This window comes from Channa argus, chromosome 4 (genome assembly GCF_033026475.1).
Source record: "Channa argus isolate prfri chromosome 4, Channa argus male v1.0, whole genome shotgun sequence".
Taxonomy (NCBI): Eukaryota; Metazoa; Chordata; class Actinopteri; order Anabantiformes; family Channidae; genus Channa; species Channa argus.
In genome coordinates this window covers 5,642,136-5,665,349 of record NC_090200.1, presented here as the reverse complement: position 1 = coordinate 5,665,349, position 23,214 = coordinate 5,642,136, and the positions used below count along the sequence as shown (strand labels likewise).

Genomic DNA, 23,214 nt, shown 5'->3' with positions numbered 1-23,214 from the left:
TCTGCTCTTATAGCATTTTAACCCTAAGCCTAAGTGTTTATTTGACCATTATTAGTAACATGTTAACATGTTTGCATGCTAAAGGGTGTGGCATGAAATTCCCAATATGTAAAAACCAACAAATCTCCAGGACAAAAACGTGGATATAGCTTAATAACAGCATTATAGAGTGGATTTTTTCTCATAAAGAAGCAAACTCACCTGAAATCTCTTCTTGGACCAGATCTTCTTCATCTTCAAGTAGCGCTTCCTGTCAAACGTCCAATATTACCTGTGGCATAAGCTCACAAAAACATCCCCACAACCGGACAAAGCCCAGGGTGTGGCTTAAACGGCCAAAAATTAAAGATCAAAATTCGATACGAGATTGAGATGCTTTTCGTGCGTGGGTGTGTTTACTCTCCAGTCTGGCAGCAAAGAGGGGGAGAAAGCGAGAGAGGAAGAGAGAGAGAGAGCGAGAAAGAGAGAGAGAGGGGATGCAAATGAGCCGAGACCAGGTGTCTTTGTGTCTGACGGTGTATCCGCTGATGTGAACAGCGTCCTGTCTGACGTAGGCTGCCTTTGGAGGGACAATTCTCAGATGGTTTGTCCAACTACCCCCCCTCTGCCTGCTCTGCCTCAATCAAGAGTGCACTCAGAACAAGAGGAGGTGGGGGGGTTGGAGGTCTGAGCTGAAGGGGTGTGTTGGTCTTGATTGCAGTGATGAGAGTGGAAAATAAGCGGTGGAGGAGGTGGAAAAATAAGGAAGAAAACCACTGGCTTCAGCAGAGTATGTTGCTTTTTTTCCCCCCTGCGCAGCACGTATAAAAGAAGAGAGCTGTAAAGAGCAGGAGAGAAGAGAGAAGAGAATGATTCAGAGAGAGAAGAAAGAGAGGGAAAGAGACAAAGAGCAGAAAGCAGAGGCGGGAGCAAGAGGCAAGGATGACGGGGGAAAAGATTCATGAGGATGGAGGCAAAGCAGGGGAGAGACTGAGTGAAGCCCAGGAAGAGATGATGGGATGGAGAGAATGAAACGGCTACAAACATCATAAAAAAGAGGAGGGGGGGGGGGGAATATACCTCAGTTTTAAAAAAAAAAAACAAAAAAAACCAACAACTGCTCAGTCTGTGCTCCTTTGTTTCCTTTTCTGGGGAAGGTGGCAGACCTCACCAAAAGCTCACAAGCCATTCATTATTTATCTGGACTCCATGTCTGTTAGCATTAATCAGTGATAGGGTCAAGGTTGCCTCAAGGAACCGAGGGCTATTTGGACTGGAGGAGTAAATACATTTTCCTGGATTACAACATGATGCATGTTACCTATTTCACGCAGCAGCTGCAGCTCAACCTAAGAGTGCAGTCTATTAAATGATAAAAAAGAAAACATAATAAGAAAAACACTGATAGCATTTTTCCAAAGTGATGCGGTTAAATTGCTTTTTTTTTTTTAATCTTCCCAACGCTTCAAAACCCAGAAATAAGCTATTTTAAATGCTATTAAGCTGAGACAAACAGGGCATCTTCATATTTCTGAAGCTGAAAATGTGTATAATATGGTAAATCACAAAAGGTTTGCTCTCCGACCATTAGATATTTTATCTCAATAAACTATTATTGAGATAATATTATACTGCTATATTTCCATGTAGAGGCCAGTGTAAATGAGACAAAGAATATTATAAAACTTTCTCCAGAAAGCTAACGTGACAGGAATATGTAACTGCTTCCCACCAACTGCCTCCTCCTTCAAACCTTTCAGTGTGGCTCTAACACACACTCAGACACACATTAATTGTTCCTCCAGACACATCTGTGCTTCCCACACCTCCTCCTTCAAATCTAAAAATAATTACAGGCCGACCCAGAATGTACTGCCCAAATAACCATTCGGAATGCTCATCGACATATCAGCACGGCTTTTTAACTTTCGACAGCTGACTGACTTTGGTGGACATCGAGCTGTTTCAGTTGGGTTTGAGCTCGATGGTGATTAGCTTCGATTTTTACATTTATCTGATGTTTATCACTGGAAAAGAGATCTACATTTTCACAGTCTCTTTTTTTCACATTAGACAAACCCAGATGCAAAGCATTGCAGTTCGCAACTGTTATTTTAACAAACCTCCCTCTCTTCACCATCACCCGCCTCCTCCATCCATCACCAGTGAGAGGCATTCGGCCCAGCACAAAGTGCAGCAATCAATACCAATGCTTTATGCGCGATATGGGATACACCCCCAACTAACAGTTCAAAACGCCCGTCATAACACACGATTCCATGACCATCATCTGATGAGAGGCAACAAAACGGTGGCAAAGCTTCCATTTTGTGCTGCTTGGAAATATGTCTTTATGCTTACAAAAGCTACGACGACTCCACTTCCACCAATCTCTGGGTGACATATCACAGAATATCAGCCATTTACGAAAGATAATTCAATTTTATCAGTGTGTGTCATTTATCACACTGAGAATCTGGCTTGTTTGACGCATCAAAAGGCCAGATTTGCACATATAAGCCAACCCGTAGCATGTTTCAGACGCAGATAAATATTTTTTATTTTCCTGGTGACATTTAAGCATCCTTTCATTAAATCAGTCTCGACAACAGATGAAAAATGTGTCCTCCATCGGAGAAGTCGTAGATACGGAATGAGCATTTAAAAGATTTTGGACAGATGCAATTTGGAGCGCGCTACAGTTTAATTAGCTTAAAACAAAAAGAGAGTAAGCGGGCTTCACGGAAACCCATTGATTTTGTGACAGGGGTTTTGCTTTCTGTGGAGCTGCTCTGATGGATGCCGTCCAAGTATACAGCTTTATCAGCAGCAAGCCTGGCACAATCTCTTTGCAACAGAAAACAGCTTCAGCTGCTGTTACATCACATTGTGATTGCACTGTTACTGTTTGTCAGCACAGGCAATCTTGTCAAACCAAATCAGACATTCATTTATGTCTCCTAATGTTTTTTTAAACAGGTTGCACCAAGACACTGAGACTGTGTGGCCTAAAGGAGCTTTGTCTTAGCTTCGTTTAATAATAAGATCATCCAATGGCAATCTACTTCCTCCATAGTTCACTGAAACGGTAGGAATTACGCACAAATGACACAAATCTGTTCCAGTTAGTAAGGTGACGTCAAAAAAGTGAATGCATCATTAAGAACCATTACAACAAAGACAGCTGAAAAAAAAATTAAGAAATTGGACAACTGTCCGTGATACTTGATCCCATTGCTAAATGATGAAGCTGGGATCGCTGACTGGTGCATATTTATCGTTATCCTATCTTGGGCTAAAGCTGACAACTTAAACCAAAGTCAGCCATCATTCATCCGCGCAAAGGACAAAAACACCTCACCGAGAGCCAGCAACAACACTTCAAAAGCAGATATGAGTGATGGTATGTTGATTCTGTTCATATGGAGAGGTGGTTTTGGAAATCCCAAATACCTGTGGCCAATGCTGACAGTCACACTGCAACCTGATCCTAGCACTTAATCCAGACCAAATCCACGAGGGTTCCTGTGAATGTGTGCCAGTGGGATGGAACACAAACACTCCCTTTGCAAGATCAAACGCCAGGGACACAACACTGGCTTCATCCGCGCAAATTGCCTCAGCTGCCTCGTATGAATAGAGAACATAATTAATTTAACTGTATCGTTAGTCCACTTGAACATAATCTTCAGAGAATGTCAAATCATCGAGCTGCTATACTGTGCCTGTGTGCTCGTGTGAGACAGACAGCCCAGACAAGGGGACGGGGTCATTGAAGATTGTGAGAGCAGGAATGTCATCCTGTGTTGTGTCTGTGACAGACAGTGACTGAGGAGACAAATGTGCAAAATCTGTCTATAAAAATAATAACATTGTAGATATTAGAGAGAATTGTCACAGCCCTTTAAAGCGTTTTCCTATTTTTATATATATTGTTCACGTCACACATTGCGTGAGAAACCCTTAAAACTCACATTAAAAATTCCCCTTTTCCTTTTTATACGAGCCATTGGAAATGTAGGAGAAACAACATTACATTTGGTTGTCCATCAGAAAGCCATATGCGAAAGCCCGACTGTTTATGGAATAAGCAAATAGGCCAAAATAAGGCTGCAGTAAAAAAAGCATTATCCATGAGCGACAAGGGAGCAAACTGAATCCAATTAAGCAGCAACAATAGCAGCCTCAAGTGTATTACCTTGTTTTCATTCCCATTACATTTTATTGATACCGGCTCCCACTCACCTCTTAGTTTCTTGCTTTTTGGCCCACTCTCACCTCCCCTAGCACTTCTCAAAGCTTTTCGTGCATCGAGCAGCTCCTTCCGTGACATGGTTCTTGTCTTTTTTTTTTACGTTTCTTTAAAAAAAGCCAACTTGATGGCTACATCTGCCCTAAAAAAAAAAAACTGTTCCTCAGCTACAAGCTGTCCTTTCTATCAAGGATACATCATAATTATTCCAGCAGGCCTACTTCCCCTAGCTTCACCTTGTCTTATCATAATAAAATGGCTTCTTCTGCAGCACGAAATGAGGAATCGGTCAAGCAAGATTGTCTTCAGATGGCTCCTGGGCCTTCAAACTTTTGTTTTCCTCAACCCATGCCTGTCTTTTTTGCTGTCTGTCCTGTCTTCCCCCTAGTGCTCCCTGACTTTGACTGCCAACCATCTATTTCGAGTCCTGCATAGTACAACCCCTTCAGTGGTACGGAGCTTTAACTCTGCACCCCCTTTCAGAAAGCCTGCCGCCCCCGAGTAAGATTTGGAGATTAAACACACTGCTAGACAGAAACTGAACGACCTTTGCTGTCCTTTGTGGGTCACTCTGCTTGGACTACAGGGAGTTTTGAAACTCTAGCACAAGATAGAGGTGTCGCAACACAGCATTAACGATACACTACAACTGCACATATACAATAGGAACAATAAGACACCAGCTGAAGTAAAGTGGATTTGTTTGGAACAACCGTAGCCTTGCACGAGTTAAAAATAAAGCTCAGACTGTGTGAGTAATAAAATACACGAAAACAAGTATTTAAGTTGGCACCGTGTGGAATTCAATCCACAGCAGTCCAAATATGAACAAACTCGTAGATGTCTCAGTCTTATGAGTGATGGCTGACTACATTCAGGTTGCACATTTCTATTAGCGCTCCTTGTCCCGTACAGTAGTGTTTTCTACTATGTTAAAGATTCTGAGGTGGTGTTACAGATGTTCTGGTATCCATTCTGGAGGTCCAAGCTGCATCTTTAAAGAGGGACAGCATCTAAACAGCTGTCTCCAACGGGAATGGTTGCATATGAACTGTCGTTGGCTAATTCAAATTTTTAGTCCTTAACTAATAACATATTCTAAACACGTGTAATTAACTAGTTAATGTGTCAAGCTGCCACAGTAGCAACTTTTGACTACAAATAAGAAAAATATGACTTGCTATTAGCCCTAGCTGCCATATTAATCATTTCTGTCATTCTATTAATCTCTTTTTCTGTTTACACCATTAAATAGCCCAGTGGCTTTAAATTTTAGTTTTGAATGGAAGGGACACAGAAATATGATTTTTCACATACTGGTCAGTTTACAAGTCACAAAATAGCTGTTTTCTCTGAGTCATGCTTTCCTCTCAAAATAATCTTTAAATGTCTGAGGAAAAGGTGAAGATTAGCGGAAATGAAGCAAAATGTTTTCCATCTTTTCTATCCTGTTAATCATGTTACTACTTTCCAGATGTATCCTGAGGGCCATTAGGGGGTCCAATCCCCCAAATTGCTTTAAAAGATGGAACAACGACCTTTCAAATGTTATCTGATGAGTAACCACAAGCCACGTCTGGGACATTTCTCGCTCCTGCGTCACAATATGATAAAAACCTCCTATTGTAAAAAAAAAAAAGCCTTAAAATACCACAGGTGAATGATGTCTGCCTTCTCAGCGCTTCCATCAACCTGCCTTCCCAGTCTTCAGTTGCCTGACAGTATGTTAATCAAAAGCTATACGCCAGAGGGTGATGTCAATAAAGAAGTCTAGACTTGTGCCACAGCACTACTCTGGTTTCTGGTTGGTCTGCTCTTACAGGGTGATACCTTAAAGTGACAGACCGGACTCATTGAGTATTGCTCAAAAGCAGCCAGAACTGTCTTTATAACTAACCGCACATACACACAGGTGCAGACACCTCTAACACACACCAACACAAATACACATTCACATCCCCCTCCCCCCAACTCAGCAACCTCTCCTCATCCCTTTCGTCACGCTGACCGTGATTGAGTGTGACAGCGCAGCATCTTGACCGGCGTGATGCTATAATTATCTGTGATGTCTGCTGGTGCAATCGGAGAAGGGGGCCGGCGGCATCCACACATCACTGGAGAACTAGCCCTCTGGCCAGTACTGCACATACCACGCCATAAATAACCACAAGGAGAACAAGAAGAGGGGGACTGTAAGAGGGAGTCAGGGGTCAGAGACATAGTAAGACAGTTAGGAGATAGAAAATTGATCAAAACATCAAAATAGTAAATCAAGGATGTCAGGATTAAGTCATGGTTCTGCTCTTTATTTTCTAGTCCAGGTATCAAATCTACAGTTCTGGACATAGGAATAAAGTAAAACTAAGGTAACCAAAGAGAACTAACCATCAAAATGCACGCTACATATACTGTTTTTTTTTTACCACTATTGGATAAATCTAAAATCATAACTTCAAAGGTGGAGGCAGTGACAGACAAAAAGAAAGGAACAAGAAAAAGACATCAAGAAGTAGAAACTGAAGCTGGATGGATGCGATAAGATTCAAGCTAGGGGAGTGAGACAGAGGTGTGCTGAGTGATTTGCCAGCTGGACCACGGGTGCCAGCTCATAGCGTGAGAGCTGGTGATATGTGAGCTCAACTGTCGACTTTCTCCTCGGGCCAAGAAAACAAGACCATGATCCAAAGCACCTATGAATGACCTCCCTGAAAATCATATTCTGTATTCTATGTAAACTTGACAGGAGTATATATGGAAAAGGCGTCCCGTGGCCATTTGTGCCATCACTTCTGCTAATTAGCTCCTTAACGAAGTAGAAAATCACCACTCATTAGAGTCTGGGGTTGAAATACAACAGTGCACAGTCAAATCGCCTGAATGTAAATGATTTTATCCAAACATTTAATTCAAGATTTTAGTAGTGGGCCTCTACTGCGAACTATACACAAGGCCGCAGGTTATCTCTATTCTTACTCTATTACTGGGGCATGGCAGAGTGTAGAGATTTAAAAGACAGAAGCCACACTAACAAATGCCATCCTTATCTCTGCAAGGCAGAGGTGACAAGATAAACTGGGAAATGATAATGCAGACGTGTCCTTGAGCAAGACACTGAAAGCATTTCCAAACAGGCATGTACTTTCACACTGCCCTACGGCTATGGACACAGTTCCCTTTTAAAACTAGCTGCTTACTGCACTTCTGAACTTGCGCTGAATAGTAGATTATTTATATGACACTGAGAAAGCAAATGATAAGCTCAGATTTCAAGAGATGTAAGTGAGAGGTGATATTTACGATGTGGAAGATGGGACGCGATGGGGACTAATTTATGTCTTGCATGCCTTGCTGTGTGAACTTATGCGGTCAGTATCTCGACCCTGGGCAAAATTGTCTCACCAAAGCATTCTTATTTTGGAAATGTTACAGAACTGCAACAGCAGCAATGAAGTAGTTAGTTAGTAGATAGTTCTCTTAGTTCAGTGATAATCTTTGCAATTTAATTGTCATCTCTGTCCACATGAGCCTGACCCGTTCAATAAGCTGTAAGTTAGAATTCCTTGTTATTACCTTCACCCAGGTCCATAATTGCCAAGACAGCACTGCAGCTTGCTGCACCCAGCTCATTGGTTGCCACACAGGTATACAAGCCGGCATCAATTGTGTGGCAGTCCCGTATCCACAGCCCCCCAGAGTCCTGGGCTTCTGACCGAGGAATGAACACGTCGTTGTGGTACCAAGTCAGTGAAGGTTTTGGAAACCCTGCCACGGACACCCTCAGTCGAATATCACAGCCTGTTCCTACTGCCGCCTTTCGGAGTTTACGGATAAAAACTGGCGGCGTGGGTTCCTGTGTTGCAGCCCCATTTTCTGGAACAACATGGCCCTTGGTGACTTTGGCCCTTTTGGAAGGGATTTCGAGACTGGCACTGGATCCAGAGCCATCTGCCATCTTGATCTCTTTAACACTTCTTTACAAAGTGTACTTTTTTCTGTGGGGATTGGTGTCCGTCAGCTGCAGTTACTGAAGACCTCTTCTGAAAGCCTCCATTGCGTCAGATTTGTCTGGGCTCATTGCGAGTACAGAAGGCGTTTCACCTGGGCTTGTTGCATGAGAGACTGTAATGATCAGAGCACATCAATCAGAAAGACATGAACACTGTTTAATGACAGTCTGCATTTTGGCAGTTTACACAGTTTTGCAGGTGAATATGTTAAGTAAAAATAAAGACAGCACCGGTCACATTGTATGTCCGGTCCCGAAAAAATGACAACATTGGTCATTTAAAAAGCTAAACCTGACCTTAGGCAGCATTTAAAAACCAGCACATGAGCCTTCGGAGGAGCGACGCTCCGCATACAGGAAGTATTTGTACAGTGTGTGCACGTGAGACGACCATTGTCTTAAGACAGAAGTTGCACTGTATCTAGTTTTTGAAGTTTGATGCATTCCAGTGATCCAGCAGCAGAGTACTAATTTTAATCATTATTTTATTAAATCTGTCTTTTTCAAGTCTCACTTGTTGCTAAATTGCTAACAGAGCTACAGCAAGAGGTGACATGATTCGTATTGTAGTGTGTGGCTCTCTACATCGCTCCCCCACAGCGCGACACGCATCATATCTTAATATGTTGAAATCCAAGGAGCAAAACTGATATGCTCTGATAGTGCAACTCATCATGACATACAGTGCTACTGGTGTGTGAATTTACAGTGAAAATGACAGCGGACGATGCTTTGAAGCATGTAATTACTTATAAACATATTAAATTTATTATAAAAAAAGAGAGGGAGGAAGGTTAGAGGTTAGAGTTACTTTGACACTATTTGTGTAATTCTAATCAAGTGAGAACTTTTGCGAAACTCTATTTCATCATATTATAAATGACAGCAATTGTAGAGCCATAATTACTGCTCAAATAATATGTCATCATGTCCATGTGGTTCATAGAATAACTTTTCTTATTTTAGGAACTCATCCAAAGAGTTGTCAAAATTAAGACTTTATCTGATGATAAAAAGAAAGGCACCTTACCTCCGTTCTGCTGTGAATGTTGAAAGGAATCCCTTTGGACATTCCGGTCCAAGTTGAGGTAACAAAATCCATGGAGTAATATGTTTGATCTCAAATAATTTGCTAGCTCGTGTCTCTATGTATCCTTTAGCGAGCGGCGGCTGTAGGTGTAAGTCCACCCTAGATCATGTAGCATTAGCAGCCACTGTCATGGTCCCTTTCAACAGCTTTTAACCCTGGCGAAGACCGGTGAGACAGAAAGAAAGGTCCTTTTTCCTTCATGTCAAACCACTTCTCTAGTGTGATTTCAGTAACTTCTCAACTACCTTTGGATAAAATTACAATTCTGACCTTATTAAGCCTTTTAGGAAATCAGAAAGCAGCTCATGTTACAGTAGCTGTCTATTCTTTTTTTCCTCTTTCTCTTTCTATTCTCCACCCATCTCACTGCTGTTCCCCCAACTCCTTCAGGTTGGAAATGACAGCTGCACCACCACGGATAGGTCACAGTTCTTGGGCAGCCATGTATGACCTACACACACACACACACACACACACACACACACCCACACACACAGCCACAAACATAAACCTAAGCTCCAAGACCCTTAGATAATATTATCAACAAAAATGTGTCTCTGTATATGTCTGCATGTGAATGTGTGTGTGTGTGTGTGTGTGAGATAGACAGGCAGAGAAAGCGTGCGTGTGACAGTTGGAGTTGCTATAAAAAGAATGTCCAAGAATAAAGACAGGACTTAGTGATTCATGCAACTGTAGGGGAGTGATATAACAACACAATATAACCGATACAACAGAACATCATGTTTGCTACATGATGTCAACTGAGGCAGTTTGAGGAGCCCATTTCACGTGTCCACATTTATTTTATTTATATATTCTTTAAAGCATGTCAATTATAAACCTCGTTAAATGTTAACTGCATCGTAGTTGGGCCTGCTGAAACAACACATTTTGAAGTGTAAAATGATATGTAGTACTGCATCTTTCAGTAATTAACCGGATTTCTGCTGGTATATCACCACAATTGACAGTAAAGTTTTTTCCTAAATCAAACGTGTATTGAAAAGGGACCAACGTCGTAGTAAATAACATTCCATTAGTCTGTAATGTAGTTTTATGAGCCAAAGCTATGCACGCGTTCATTATTACAATGTGTGCTTTAAGGCCATTTTATGTTAATGAGTATATTATGGTCATCGTTTCATCTATATTACAACACCTGAACTAAAACTCCTGATATATTAGAAATAATTCTTCTTGTCAAGACAAATCAGCGTTAAAGAAGTGGAGGGCTTAAGGTTTAAACGAATAGGTAAAAGGTTCAACATTCAGAAATAGTTTTCTTTGGCAGCATCCTAAAAACAGACTACCCCCTGATAAACCATCCCTTTTCTTCTTTACTGCTGACCTAGAGACTTTGCCTCATCCCTCTCTATCATATTGTCTTTTATTGTGCATTGTCAGCTAAAGGACACCTGATGCAAGGACGGGCAATCACGTTTGTTAACATATTGCCCCCCATTCAAGTGAGCCAAGTGTTTTATTGGTATATATGCTTGCAGAGGCAAACTCAGGATTTTAGCCTTGGTTCTGAGGCACTTTCCTTAGCTGAGGGCTATGTCAGTGGTGAAAGGCACATTTTGAACTTTTACTTTCTCTTTCTCTTTCTCTTCAAAACCGGTTTCTTCGAATGCATCAAAAATGTAAAGTTACTGTGATCTGATGTATGAGAAATGGATTGTAAAGATTTATGCTTATTCCGATGGAGCTACTTTATACTACTTTATATATGCTTTTGAGTTTTAATTTAAATTTGATTCAGAACAACACATACCATCAAATCAATCTATATCTTAGCTTTGTTGTCAGATATTTATGTTAAATACTTTTTGGAGACCCAGAGAGTTAAAATTGTCCACACACACAAGGCTAATATTAGACAAAGCCCAAGAATTAATTTACTTGTGTGGCATTGTTTCTCTTTCATCTTGCATTGATTACAAGAACTCATAGGTTTTGCATATGTACTAGTTTAACTTTGGGGAATTATTTATTAATTATTATTAACAGTTTTTCCTTCGTCCACATTGTTAAAAAAAAAAAAATCAATGGTGAGTTTGATTGATGAAGTCCAGTGAATGATAGGAAATGTAGCAGAACTCAGTTCCGTGACAATTTGTGTCCATCTTGAAGTGAAATATTGGATTTATGTGCTATGATTTCGTTACAAACTGTCATTGAAAAAAAAAGAAAAGAAATTAAGACAAACACACTTATAACCATGTGTGATTTTTAACGCCCTCTACTGGCAAATACAGTCTACTGCTTTGAGGTTACAGCGTTTTTTATTCTAAATGATTCAATAATGCATCTAAAAAAAAGCTTCTAATATCTGGTTGTCTCCCAACATTTTGGAGAAGGTAATAGGATACAATGGAGTTTTTTTAAGGAACATCACTGGTCAAAGCAGGGATTTCCATCAATGGTCCTCAGAGAACACTTTCCTACTTGTTTTCAGTCAATCACAAGATACCACTTTGATTCGTGGCATGTTGGCTAATGGCTAATGGCTAAGGGCTAACGTTAGCAAACTCTTCTTTAGCTACTTGTGTTAAAGTTACGTGACTGCGTTTCAGGGACAAATCCTTATACGTTTTTAAATTATTCTTAAACAAGAAATAAATACCTCACTAACAGATGCTTAATTGTCGTTGAGCTTTGGATCCCAACCCATTTCTGTCGCCCTTCGGCCGCTAATCTCGCTTAGTACGTTGCTGTCTTGGGGGCAAGAGCTGAAGTGCTAACTAGTGCTAATACAATGAATTAAGGAATTATTAAGATTCCAATTAAACTATTACACCATAATACAAGGAGGCCAATATTAATGTTATTTTTTAACTTTGATCATTTATATCTGAGCTTTTTTTTTTTAAAAAAAAAACATTTTTAAAAATAATGTTTTTTTTTTATTTACTGTTTTATAGAATATCTTTTTTATAAACAGAAATTAAATGTGCACCATCCTGCAATTCTTTATTGTGGCCACAGGTGGTCGCTGTTGGGCAGGGATGTATAGTTCAACCAGCTCAATATTAAAAAGTAAATAATAATTAAAAATTGTCGTTTTTCTTTCGTTCATCATTACTTATTGCAGTTTAAAGTAAGTATTTTGGCATTTCTTTATGTCATTTTATGTTAAGCAAAACATCTTGAGTGTGAACGTTTTCAAATGAGTAAACTCTGATTTAAGTTAGTTCGGTAAATGGGAGACATTGTAGCCTTCTGCTGATAAAATGGCCTTGTACAGAAATACACATTATGCAAAATATTTTTAAAGATTGATTCAAGGATCCAAGGCCAGTCAGATAAAGAAGGGATGCTTAAGTTTCCCTTACAGCAGACAGTGACTTTCTGTTTAGTGGGAAAACAGGTGTGTGTATGTGTGTAAGAGAGAGAGAGAGAGAGAGAGAGAGAGAGAGAGAGAGAGAGAGAGAGAAAGAGAGAGAGAGAGATGCAGCTGTAGTGTAAGTCATGAATTAATGTTTTCAGCTGCAGTTAACACAAATGCACACAAACAAATATAATAATCATTTCATAAAGTGGTTCACATAGAAACATGTCAAGGGGCAAACGAAGAAAGTGTTAAGAATGCAATGCACAAGCAACATGTCACATCTTGATCCCTGCTCAGACCAATCCGCCCCAAATGCAACAATGTAATGAACACAAATGAAACCAAAGCTTCCTTGAGAAACATACAAAAGCAACTGTCAAGGACACTCATTGCTATCTTACAGAGGTTTCTCCGATCCAGACAGATGCAGAGCCAAACAAATACGTGTGAGAATAAGGAAAGTAACCGACAGGAATCAGCTCTTTGCCACTAATTTGAATTCCATCTTCACAGAACGTCTTTCTCTGGACAGTAAAAAACAGTCAGAGCCGTAAGGTGTTCTTTGTCAAGTGGTTGTGTTACACTTCAGTCATGGTTTCCCGTGTTCTCCTCATCCTGAGTCCTTTGTGGATCCACAGTCTGATGATTCCAGCCTGCAGGGGAGAGGAGCTGTCCAGGGAGGTGGTGGTGTCCTGGTTCAGGGAGCGGATTCTGGAGGTTCTCGGGATGGAGGGGCCTCCTGTGGGCATGATGCACGGTCCTGATGGGGACGTGGCGCAGCCAGAAATAAAGCACACGAGGGTCCCAAGGACTAGCAGAACAGCATGGGTCAGCCATCGAACAAGTCTGAAACAGGAAACATCTCAAATAATTCTCTTCCCCAGTTCGGGTGAGAAGCCTTTGTGTTGCTATTGTTGTATCAATTATTTTTAATAATTATCATTAATGTAATTCAACCATGTCACAACACTATGATTATTTTCTGACAAATACATTGTAACAGTTCACCTTATTAGACTGTGGGTAGATTTACATCAGAAAAGAAACCAGTCAAGAGTATCAGTTATTTGCATGGTAGAATTTATAAATACTTACTAGTAATATATTTTTTTTATAGGCTGCTTGAAAAAAAGACTAAACTAGAATTACAGCAAAATGCCACGTTCCACATACATGACTACTATTCTGTCACGTGTCCATTGCTAATTGTTTTTTAATCTTAATCTAGAAATTTCATAGTTTTACATGTGGCAGTGGACTCACGATATGCATTCTCCAGATTTGAAATACCAGATCCAAATGATCAGAACACGACTTCCTGTTTCCAAATCGGCTTTTTGCTTGGCCTTTGTGTCAATTTGAGCCTCCTCTAAGAAACTGCAGGACTCTTGTGAAACCTATAATAGGGCCAATTTAAAAACAGCAACAAACCTCTGTGTCTTTTCTCTTTGGCAGACTCATCTTGTGCAGATTCTGACTCTGCGCCTGGAGGAAGCACCAACAACCACTTTACATATTACTTTCAGCCTTCCATGAACAACCATGAGACCGTGGCCACATCTGCCCATTTCTGGTTCTATGCGGGCGAAGGTGTGACAGGTAACTCCTCTGCCCCGCTGTTCATTCTCACTTCAGCAGAGCAGCTTCTTCAGGCAGCAGAAGCTCCATCAAGGATGAGCTCAGACGGATGGGCCACCTATCACCTGGATCAGAATCTGCTGGCCTCTGTGGCTGAGGGCCCTTTTCTGCTCCAGGTGCGCTGTCCGACCTGTCAGTGCCACTCTGGCGAACCAGACAAGGTGCCCTTCCTTCACCTCCATGCTCAGCCTCGCGGTCCTGTCCGATCACCCCGTCAAGCAGCAGCGACCATCCCCTGGTCTCCTGCTGCAATCAACTTACTCCAGCGCCCCTCTCAGGACGGGCATCATCACAGCAATTGCCACCGAGCAGAGATCGAAATCAGCTTCGAGGAGCTGGGCTGGGACAACTGGATCGTCCATCCAAAGGTTCTGACTTTCTACTACTGTCATGGAAACTGCTCGGCCTGGAACCAAGCCACCACCATGCTGGGGATCACACAGTGCTGCGCCCCTGTCCCAGGTACTATGAAGTCACTGAGGATCACCACAACATCTGACGGAGGGTACTCGTTCAAGTATGAGACATTGCCCAACATTATTCCTGAAGAATGCACTTGCATCTGAACATCACAGTCCAAAGGGCCAGTTTACCCAAATTCTAAAAAGACAGTTCTTTTAGTGGAATGCAGTGATTCGCCATAAAAACTATGCTCAGTTTTGGCAATAAATATCCAAAACAATATATTAACTTGAGAAATTAATGGTTACAGTTCGTTTTCTTTTGGTTATTCAATTTTTGCAACACAATATCCATCAACTGCACACACAAAAGCAAGATTTATTTTTGTATGCATACCATGCGCACACATGAAAGCCACTTTGATTTAGCAAGCAGGAAGAAATTCAATCAGCTATAATTTTCCACGCACTCTTTGTTCTGTTTAGCCATGCGGACATTTTTGGTTTCATGTGAAGGTTTTATAGATTTGGTTTCTGTTGCGAGCAGTTCTCTACCAAAGAGTCCCTGACAAAACTGCTCACAGCAAAGTCTGCAGGTGGGGGGGTAATTACAAGTACCATGGTAACTGTAAATAAGAGCCAAGCCGCCATTTTTATACAGTTGTGCTGGAAATAATGTGACAATGCAGATAGAGAAAGTCAATAAATTAAAACCACTTTAGTTATTCTCTATTTAGCAAAACTGGATTCATCAAAAGGTCTAGTTGTTCGATTAGAATTTGACAGGGACAATTTAGAGAAAAGGTTGTGTAGTGAATCCCCATTGGACGGCAGTATACTCATACTTTACATTCAGTTTTGCTGGCTTTGTACATGTCCACTAGTCCAAAATATTAAAATAATGAATCTGAACAAAAATGTTAGAAAAAAAATATGAGACAGGTGACAACATGTAAATGACATGTAAAACCCAGTTCTTGAAATAGCACCCAGGTTGAGCCACCACTCAGTTTTTGGGAAGACCTGTCACTGGAGAGGTTTGGTTTTTATAGGCTGACATTTTTGAGAGCTAACTCTTTGCTTAGACAAGACTACTAGGGGTAAGTAAATGATATGTTATTTTCCTTGTCTATTAATTCACCATTAGATGGCAGTATAGTCATAATTTCAGTCTTGCTTTGTGCACTAGTCCAGAATATTAAAATGATGAATGAATCTGAACAAGTGTGTTCTGTAAATGGTGACAAAATGTAAATGATTGAGCCCCCAATGAAATGTCCACACCAAAAGAATCGAACATTCAGAAGTGACTGCAAAGACCAAACCATCTCGTTCAAATATATTTATTTACTCTGAAGACAAAATAATTTCTACAGTTACAAAACTACAAAATTCGCAATAGAAAAAAGGTATAAACCGATGAAGAACCGTATTTGAAATGGAATGTCGTACCTTGCAATAATTAGCCAAACCGGAAGTGAGATGAATACAACAATACAGCATCCAATAGCTCCTTGGCAATGTGTACTTGTCCAGCCACAGACAATAAAACTAATGTATTGTGATGCAATGAAGATTATAATTGTTTTAATGGCAGCAGGCTGTGCGTCAGCAGGCAACGTTTGTCGTTTCCTCAGCTGGGTTTTTCCCCCCACCTCCTCCTCCAGAATGCAAGAAATCATCCATGTTTCAGCACAAGCAAGAGTAGTGGTGCTTGTCAAGGATGGAAAATATGTCTCAGCAAAGAAGAATGTAAATTTCAAAAGACAAGGATGGAGTTTCACTGTTGACAGTAGCCCAGAAGACAGATGTTTCCAGCTGGTTTGCAGAGACCTCACAAAGTGAATGATTTGTTAAAGTTTCTGAAATGATGAGCAAACGCGAGTCATTTTAATATTACGTAAACAAAAAGCATCTACCAATATCCAAATATCCTACTTTTCAGCAGTCATGAGAAACAGGTGGTTTTTGTGATGCCAACACCTTTTAGACAAAAACTAAACTAATGTAGAGCTTTGGTCAAGTCATAATTAAAAAAAAAAAAAAAAGTGTATGGGTAAAATAAACTGGTTTAAATGAACTGATTGTACAATGTGATTCTTGGAAATTCCCTAGAATTTTCTGTCCATAAAGGCATTCAAGCATTTCCCAGGTAAACATTTTGGCCAATTGGTGTAAATATACAGGCTCCAAAACTCTGTCAAACACGACTCATCTAGAACAGGTTAAGCTGCCCTTGCTGCAATTAAAAAAAAAACAAAACAAAAAAAACAAAACAAAAGCAGACAACACCCAAGGCTGTGTTTTTTTGAAATTCTCTCTGAGGCCAACAACCCTCATCAAACTGAGATGTTACCATTTAGCAAGATTTCTTAAAAGAGAGCTTCTTTCGTGAGGAAGGCAAAAAAAGAAGGAGAAGAAAAAAAGAAAGGTAAGTTCAGCCAGACTGGTTGGAAGCTTATGATAATCCCTACATGATCTGAAATGGAAGAGGATTATTGCATGGCCACATAACAGAGTGAGTGAAGGAACAGAGTAGACAAGGTTAAAGTTTGCAGGCCACAGGCAGAAACTTGAGATGTGGCAGGCTTTCAAGTTTAGAATCATGGACATGAACAGTTTGTCAGAACACAGCTTGGTCAGCATTTCTTTTTTATCTTTTGGGACGGACCCCTAATACTGAAAGGCTCATTTCTCTCATCCACACAGTTACACACGCACAAAGACACACACACACACACTTTGGTCTCCCTCAGTGGTCTGACTGCATTCCCATATGTGCTTCCCCCATGTGTTTAAGGCCAGTAGGAATGATGGACAGACGTCTGAGGCAGGAAGCACGCTCAGGCACGTATTCCTACGAGAGGAAGAGAGACAAAATACAATATTCAGCACAAGTGTTTATTTAAGCCTGGATTTTTAACAGGGTCCTTCCATGGCTAACAGGTTTTACTGAAGGAAGACAGCCCTTATGTGATGAATAAATCTGGGGTCCACATTAGATTTAAGGAGTCTCGTTACCTTTCTCACTCGCCTCTCCCTGCTTTTCCTGGGCAAAGTTGAGGCGGTTCTGCTCAGCGGCCGTTTGTGCGGATGTGTTGACCTCCGGGCTGCTGCTTCTTGAAGGGCTTCCTTCATCTGCCTGGTAGGCCAAGTCAAGGTGCTGCTGGGCCAGCTTCAGGTGCCTCCTCAACCGCTCCAGCTCCCCGCACGAGGGTCCCTCGTCTCCAAAACTCTCCCTTCCGGAGTCTGCAATTGGCGAATCCCTCAGCTCTCCTTTTAGTTTCCCTTTCTTCATGTTGCCATGGTATCCGGGTGGAGCCGTCGGCATGGCACGTGAGGAGGGCGGTGGCGGCGCACGCGAGTTGAGGGTGGCTCGCCTGCGGAAGGTGTCTCGAATGCCACCGACGCCCAAGTGGATGATTTCCAGGACGGTGAGGAGCAGACAGAGGAACGACACCACGTACATCACCAGCAGGAAGATGGTCTTCTCGGTGGGGCGGGACACGAAGCAGTCCACTGTGTGCGGGCAAGGGGAGCGAGTGCAGATGTAGGAGGGTATCACCTCAAAGCCGTAGAGGATGTACTGGCCAAAAAGGAAGGCAACCTCGAATGCAGAGCGCCACAGCAGCTGACACACATAGACTTTCATCAGGCCATCACGTAGGATCCGCCGCCGACCGTCATGTTTCTTCTCTGTGCCTGAAACAGAAAAACACTGGTTATTACTTATTTAAGGGGCATCTGCTACACTACTACAAATGTTTTATGATATCAGCGTCATACTTTTGTCTGCTTTGTCCGGCTTATCAGATTCAATCTCTTCCGTGATCATCGGGTCTTCCTCTCCATTGTCCTCCGCCTCCTCATAGTCCCGAGCTGCACCGCGGCTGACGATGGGCGCCCTCTTTTTCCGCTTCTGGCCCCGATGGTACTCACTGTCATCCATGCGTGCGATCTTGTGCATGGCGAAGCCCAGGTACATAATGGTGGGAGTGGTGATCATGATGACCTAGACAGAAGACATACAACTCTTCTAAAACACTTCCAGGAACATTTTAAACTTGTATGTCCAACAACGGTACGCAGCTCACCTGAAAGATCCAGAATCGCACGTGTGAGAGCGGCGCAAACGCGTCGTAGCACACATTCTCGCACCCGGGCTGTTGCGTGTTGCAGACAAATTTACTCTGTTCATCGTAGTAGATGGTTTCGCCCCCGACGGCTGTCAGCACAATGCGGAAGATGATGAGCACCGTCAGCCAGATCTTCCCCACGAAGGTGGAGTGGTTGGAGATCTCATCTAGCAGACGCGTCAGGAAGCTCCAACTCATGGTGCCAAGGTGACTGGGGAGCTAAATCAGGTCTGGGATAAAACAGAATCCTGACATGATGATCAGCTCAACATTTATTTCACAGTGACCAATAGACAGCAGTAAAGCCTCTTCTTGGGGTGAACCACCAGAAAAGTGTGTTGATAATTTTCTTAACCAAATAATTAAAAAAGAGATTATGTGTGGACATTCTGCTGGCTTTTAATATAATGCACATACCCTTCACTGAAATGATCTTTAAAGCACGAACAGAAAGTAGAGACATGCCTCAAACTAACATGTTTGCACAAACCTTCTAAAGAATGCAGGAACAAAGCACTGCAGGTAAGCTCGACTGTAGGGCTAAGAAACAAACTAAGCCACATGCTCTCTTTTAAATCAGACACAGATCCCTTAGACTTGCAGGTATTCACATGTAAACTGCACAACAATCTGTGCTGCTGGTCAGCGCACACTAGTCCTGGCAGCAGTTTGGTGAACTCAGAATCCTTACAGCTCCCTGCCAAGCCGAGCTTGAGCTGCTTAATCAAAACACCAAAGTGTCGGCTGGCAGGTTGCAGCTAGCAGCAAGGAGACCCGCTGTGTCTCCGGACTGCAGGATACTAAAGCAGTGAATGGAGTAAGGAATTTATTTCCTGTCCCCACTGCCAGCATGAAAGCTTTAAATTCTTTAAAACCACAACTTGACACCTTCACACGAGGGCACATAGTAAAAAAAGATCAGAGCTGGTCCCTTTTCCATCTGCGTGACCAAGTCAAAGCTGCTTTAACAGGAATTACTGAATTCATATTTTGCAGGTTTACTTTAGTTCTTTTTAATTGACACATGATGAACGATGGGTTTATTTCTAAAAATCTAGTTTAAACCTATGCTTTAAAGCCTATGTGGGCTCAAATTACTTTAGGAAAAAAAAAAGGGGGGGGGGGGGCTGCTGAAAAAAAAAAAAAAAAAGACTGATATTAACACTACCATAACTTTTATGCCAGTTAACATTACAGCAAGACTTAGAAAACAGGGTGTAGCAAAGAAAGCAACCCCGCTCTTCATGACTCAGTACAACATGATAAGGCTTTAGCCATTACAAGCATCTGTAGGTATGTCTCCTCAGATCAGTGCACACTGCTCAGGTCCTCACTCACCAGGCTACTAATCAACTCTTTGGAAAATCCTCACATTTGACATCTTTAGATGTTGAGGCACGGCAATGCTGACTTGTCTGAGCTCGACAAAAAGACATTTTCCGACCAATAACCAGCCTTCATGCTGAATGTTGCTGGAAGTTTGCCTGTCTCGGTTAGACCCAGCAAAAATATAAGGCTTTAGGCACTTTACAATTACCTTTTTGAAGCCAGAGTCCGCTAAAAGCAGATGTTTGGTCATGGGATTGGCGAAGGTGTTTAACAAAACAGACAACTCTATGACCCTGAAAGTCGGAGTCGGAGACAGTAACAAATACAGCTGCAGGGCGACTTCTGTTTTACCTCTATCCTACAATTACAGTCACAACCTGCATGTGCCATAGGTGTTTAAGCAGAGCTACAGCAGCTGGAAACAAATAATTTCTTGCAGCTACATAGTCTGACATTCAATAAGACCATCTGCCCCATTTAGCACCAGGTTCGGTTACCTCCACCAAAACTCTGCTGGTGATCTGATACTTGGCCCTCTCCAGCCAAAAACCCGACAACAATACGGACCAAAAGCATCTAGGAGACATTTAATATCAGCATAAACAAAAAGCCAAAGGCTGGTGTGTGTGAATTTGACCTTCAAGAGGTTCTACGTCTGTCTGCGCCACTTTATCAACCTTTAAACAAAGTAATCGCTACGCTGTAGTCACCTTGGGTCACTTGTTCACATTAACGCAGTGGTTAAAAGTGCAGAGTTTGACAGAATAATCACACAGCCTGCTTGATCCATGAGGCCACGGCAGTGCAGAAAATGATAAATGTTTTAGGTGGAATGTCCACATTTGAACATTTTAAGTGCAAGCTGGGGGGTTTAAATGTTGGGCTGTGCAGCTGTCGGCGTGAGGACAAACCGAACGGGTTCCACAGCGTGTGGCGCCGCAGACCAGTCAGAGAGCCCTCGCACCAGCCCTGTGCGCCAGAACATTAAAACCACCAGTTTCGGCCGTTGGCTCGTTTTCATACAAACTTGGTACAGCAGGTGCTTCCGCTCCTGCAAAAGAGCTAGGAGATAAGGTCAGGCATCTTCTCTTAAATCCTCCAAGGCAGCAGCAGCCCACCAAACTCACTTCAGTAACATTCTTTACAGGACCCCCTGTTCACACACTGTTAAAAGCCTTCACTGCCATCCTCTCTGGATAAAGGCACAAAAGCTCATCACCAGTGTGTTTGTCCAGGACAAACCGCATTTCTGTCTCAAGTAAGTGCAAACATTTGTGCGAAAAAGCTGACCACCTTTAAACAGTAGCTTATTTGCTCCCTAAACCAAAGCTTTTGTGCTTCAGGAGGAGACAGTGGGGGGGGGGGTTGGAGGAATGTGGCAAAGGGATGTGGACACGAGTGAGCATTCCTGCCTAACCAAAAGCAGAAAGCTGGATTTTAGGGTTTGAGGAGCAGATAGAGGGCACATGAACTCCCCGCGCAGGGTGAGCAGCAAAGGACGAGCCACTGCTCCTCTGTACTGTCACCATGGGAAAACTACCGTGCACACACTTTATGCCCCCCCCTCCCTTCCCCTCCCCTCCCCTTCCCCTCCCCTTCCCCTCCCCAGTCTGTTGAAAGGTCCAAAGGGAGCTTTGAAAAGCTCCTCGGTAGTGGTTTTGGAGCCTGCGAACACGCTCCGCTTAGTCAGACTTGAACTGTTTTGGAAACTGTGGCATTCCAGCAGGCAAACAAAGTGCTGCCAAGCTTTGGTGGGGAAACAAAAAAAAAAAAAAAAAACAAACGAACTAAAAATCCGGTGAATTAGAAGATGAAGCCATCTTTTTAAAAAAAATGCACGACGGGTCAGGATGGTCAAAGCACTGTTAGGAGGAAAAAACCTTAACACAAAAAGAAAAGAAATCACTGTGAGGCTTCAAGTCGAGTGTGAGTGCGGACTATTCCGACGTGGAAACTTTTAACCCCCTGTTGCATTAAAATAGTTCTTTTGGTGCGCTTACCCAAACACACACACACACACACACACTTTTACACGATGTCTCCCTGGAGACATCGTTCCCACTTTGGCTTTAAAAATGACCGAAAGACAACTACTCACCGCTTCTCCGGCAAGTCCAGATCCAAAACTCGTCAAGCGGAAGCCACTTGGTGAATTAATTGCGAACAAGTCCCAAAGCCAACTTTGCTCGAACTAATTGGCATCAGAAACGCGCTCAGCTCTCCTGACAAACGTCTCTCGCAGCCACCTTCAACGCTCCGCTTCTCTCCTCGCGCTTAATTGCTCGACCAGGTTTTCCTAATTAACGTGCGCGCTCATCGGGCGTCTGCGTGCGTCCGTGTCCGAGGCGACCTTCAGCGTGAACCCGCACGGCCCGTGTTGACCCCATGTGTCGGGCTCCAGAACAAGAGGACAAAAGAAATATATCGGAGTGCTGCAGGCTCCTGCTCTCCTCCTCCTCCTCCCGCACCTCCTCCACGTAACTCGGCCCCATTCAAGGAGAGGAGGCCCCTCGCCTGAAACCTGAGATCCACGATCTACGCTTGGTCCTCACGGCAAAGGACTTTTATAATATGATTAGAATCTGCAAGTGTCACAGTTAAACCTCAGGCCTACGTAGGGACTTTAGAAGAAATTCATAGGAGTTAAAAATACTATGAGTACCACCACTAAAGTCCACTTTTTTAATGCAAACACTCATAAAATATTCATTGAACACAATTTGCATTGGTATTATATTAAAGAGGAGAAGAGATGCTCTATGGTCATGGGTGGATTACTGAAGGGCCTATCAGCTACAGGCCCAGGGGCCCAAGAGGCCAGGGGGCTCATGGGCCACAGGATCTGAAGTTTCTGTGCATATGTTTTGTTTGAAGGAGCTCAGTTTAAAGACACATAATTAGCCTGTCACAAAGAGATGCACAAATTACTCAAAAATGATCCAAAACAGAACAAAGAATGTTCAAAAATAGAGATTTCTTTTTTTTTTTTTTTTTGTCCTTTGGGCTTATCCCATGAGTTCAGGGTCGCTCGCCCCAGTGGATCATT

The 23,214-nt window shown here is 42.3% G+C and overlaps 3 protein-coding genes across 9 annotated transcripts in view; 1 reads left to right on the top strand and 2 right to left on the bottom strand.

Annotated features, from left to right (window-relative positions):
* Positions 1–9,677, bottom strand: part of spega (striated muscle enriched protein kinase a) — a 41,423-nt gene extending 31,746 nt beyond the window's left edge. For 3 of the 7 annotated variants that reach the window (XM_067501482.1, XM_067501484.1, XM_067501486.1), the window contains exon 1: positions 202–840. Coding sequence is in view for 4 of the 7 variants with exons in the window: in XM_067501486.1 (XP_067357587.1) it covers positions 202–234 (33 nt within the window). In the remaining 3 variants the exon portion in view is untranslated. Of the gene's footprint in view, positions 1–201; positions 841–4,224; positions 4,332–7,801; positions 8,351–9,267 lie in introns of those variants that run through there. The other 4 variants (XM_067501489.1, XM_067501488.1, XM_067501481.1 and 1 more) reach the window with 3 other exon arrangements.
* A 3,578-nt stretch (positions 9,678–13,255) lies between these two features.
* inha (inhibin subunit alpha) lies at positions 13,256–15,244 on the top strand. The gene is made up of 2 exons (XM_067500855.1): positions 13,256–13,553; positions 14,120–15,244. The coding sequence occupies exons 1-2, from the start codon at positions 13,256–13,258 to the stop codon at positions 14,866–14,868; spliced, it is 1,047 nt and encodes a 348-aa protein (XP_067356956.1). The 3' UTR covers positions 14,869–15,244.
* A 786-nt stretch (positions 15,245–16,030) lies between these two features.
* LOC137125422 (gap junction gamma-1 protein-like) lies at positions 16,031–22,604 on the bottom strand. Its single transcript, XM_067500854.1, has 5 exons — positions 22,267–22,604; positions 18,798–19,069; positions 18,490–18,715; positions 17,725–18,405; positions 16,031–17,560 (listed from the first exon to the last, which is right to left on the bottom strand). Exons 2-5 carry the CDS (start codon positions 19,035–19,037, stop codon positions 17,547–17,549), a joined length of 1,161 nt encoding a protein of 386 aa, XP_067356955.1. The 5' UTR covers positions 19,038–19,069; positions 22,267–22,604; the 3' UTR covers positions 16,031–17,546.
* Between the last annotated feature and the right edge of the window lie 610 nt (positions 22,605–23,214).

Coding starts and splice junctions, on each gene's coding strand:
- inha (XM_067500855.1), top strand. CDS start 13,256: ATGGTTTCCCGTGTTCTCCTCATCCTGAGTCCTTTGTGGATCCACAGT. Junction 13,554..14,119: donor AATTCTCTTCCCCAGTTCGG/GTGAGAAGCCTT, acceptor TCTCTTTGGCAG/ACTCATCTTGTGCAGATTCT.
- LOC137125422 (XM_067500854.1), bottom strand. CDS start 19,037: ATGAGTTGGAGCTTCCTGACGCGTCTGCTAGATGAGATCTCCAACCAC. Junction 18,716..18,797: donor TGCGATTCTGGATCTTTCAG/GTGAGCTGCGTA, acceptor TCTTCTGTCTAG/GTCATCATGATCACCACTCC. Junction 18,406..18,489: donor GCCGGACAAAGCAGACAAAA/GTATGACGCTGA, acceptor TTTCTGTTTCAG/GCACAGAGAAGAAACATGAC.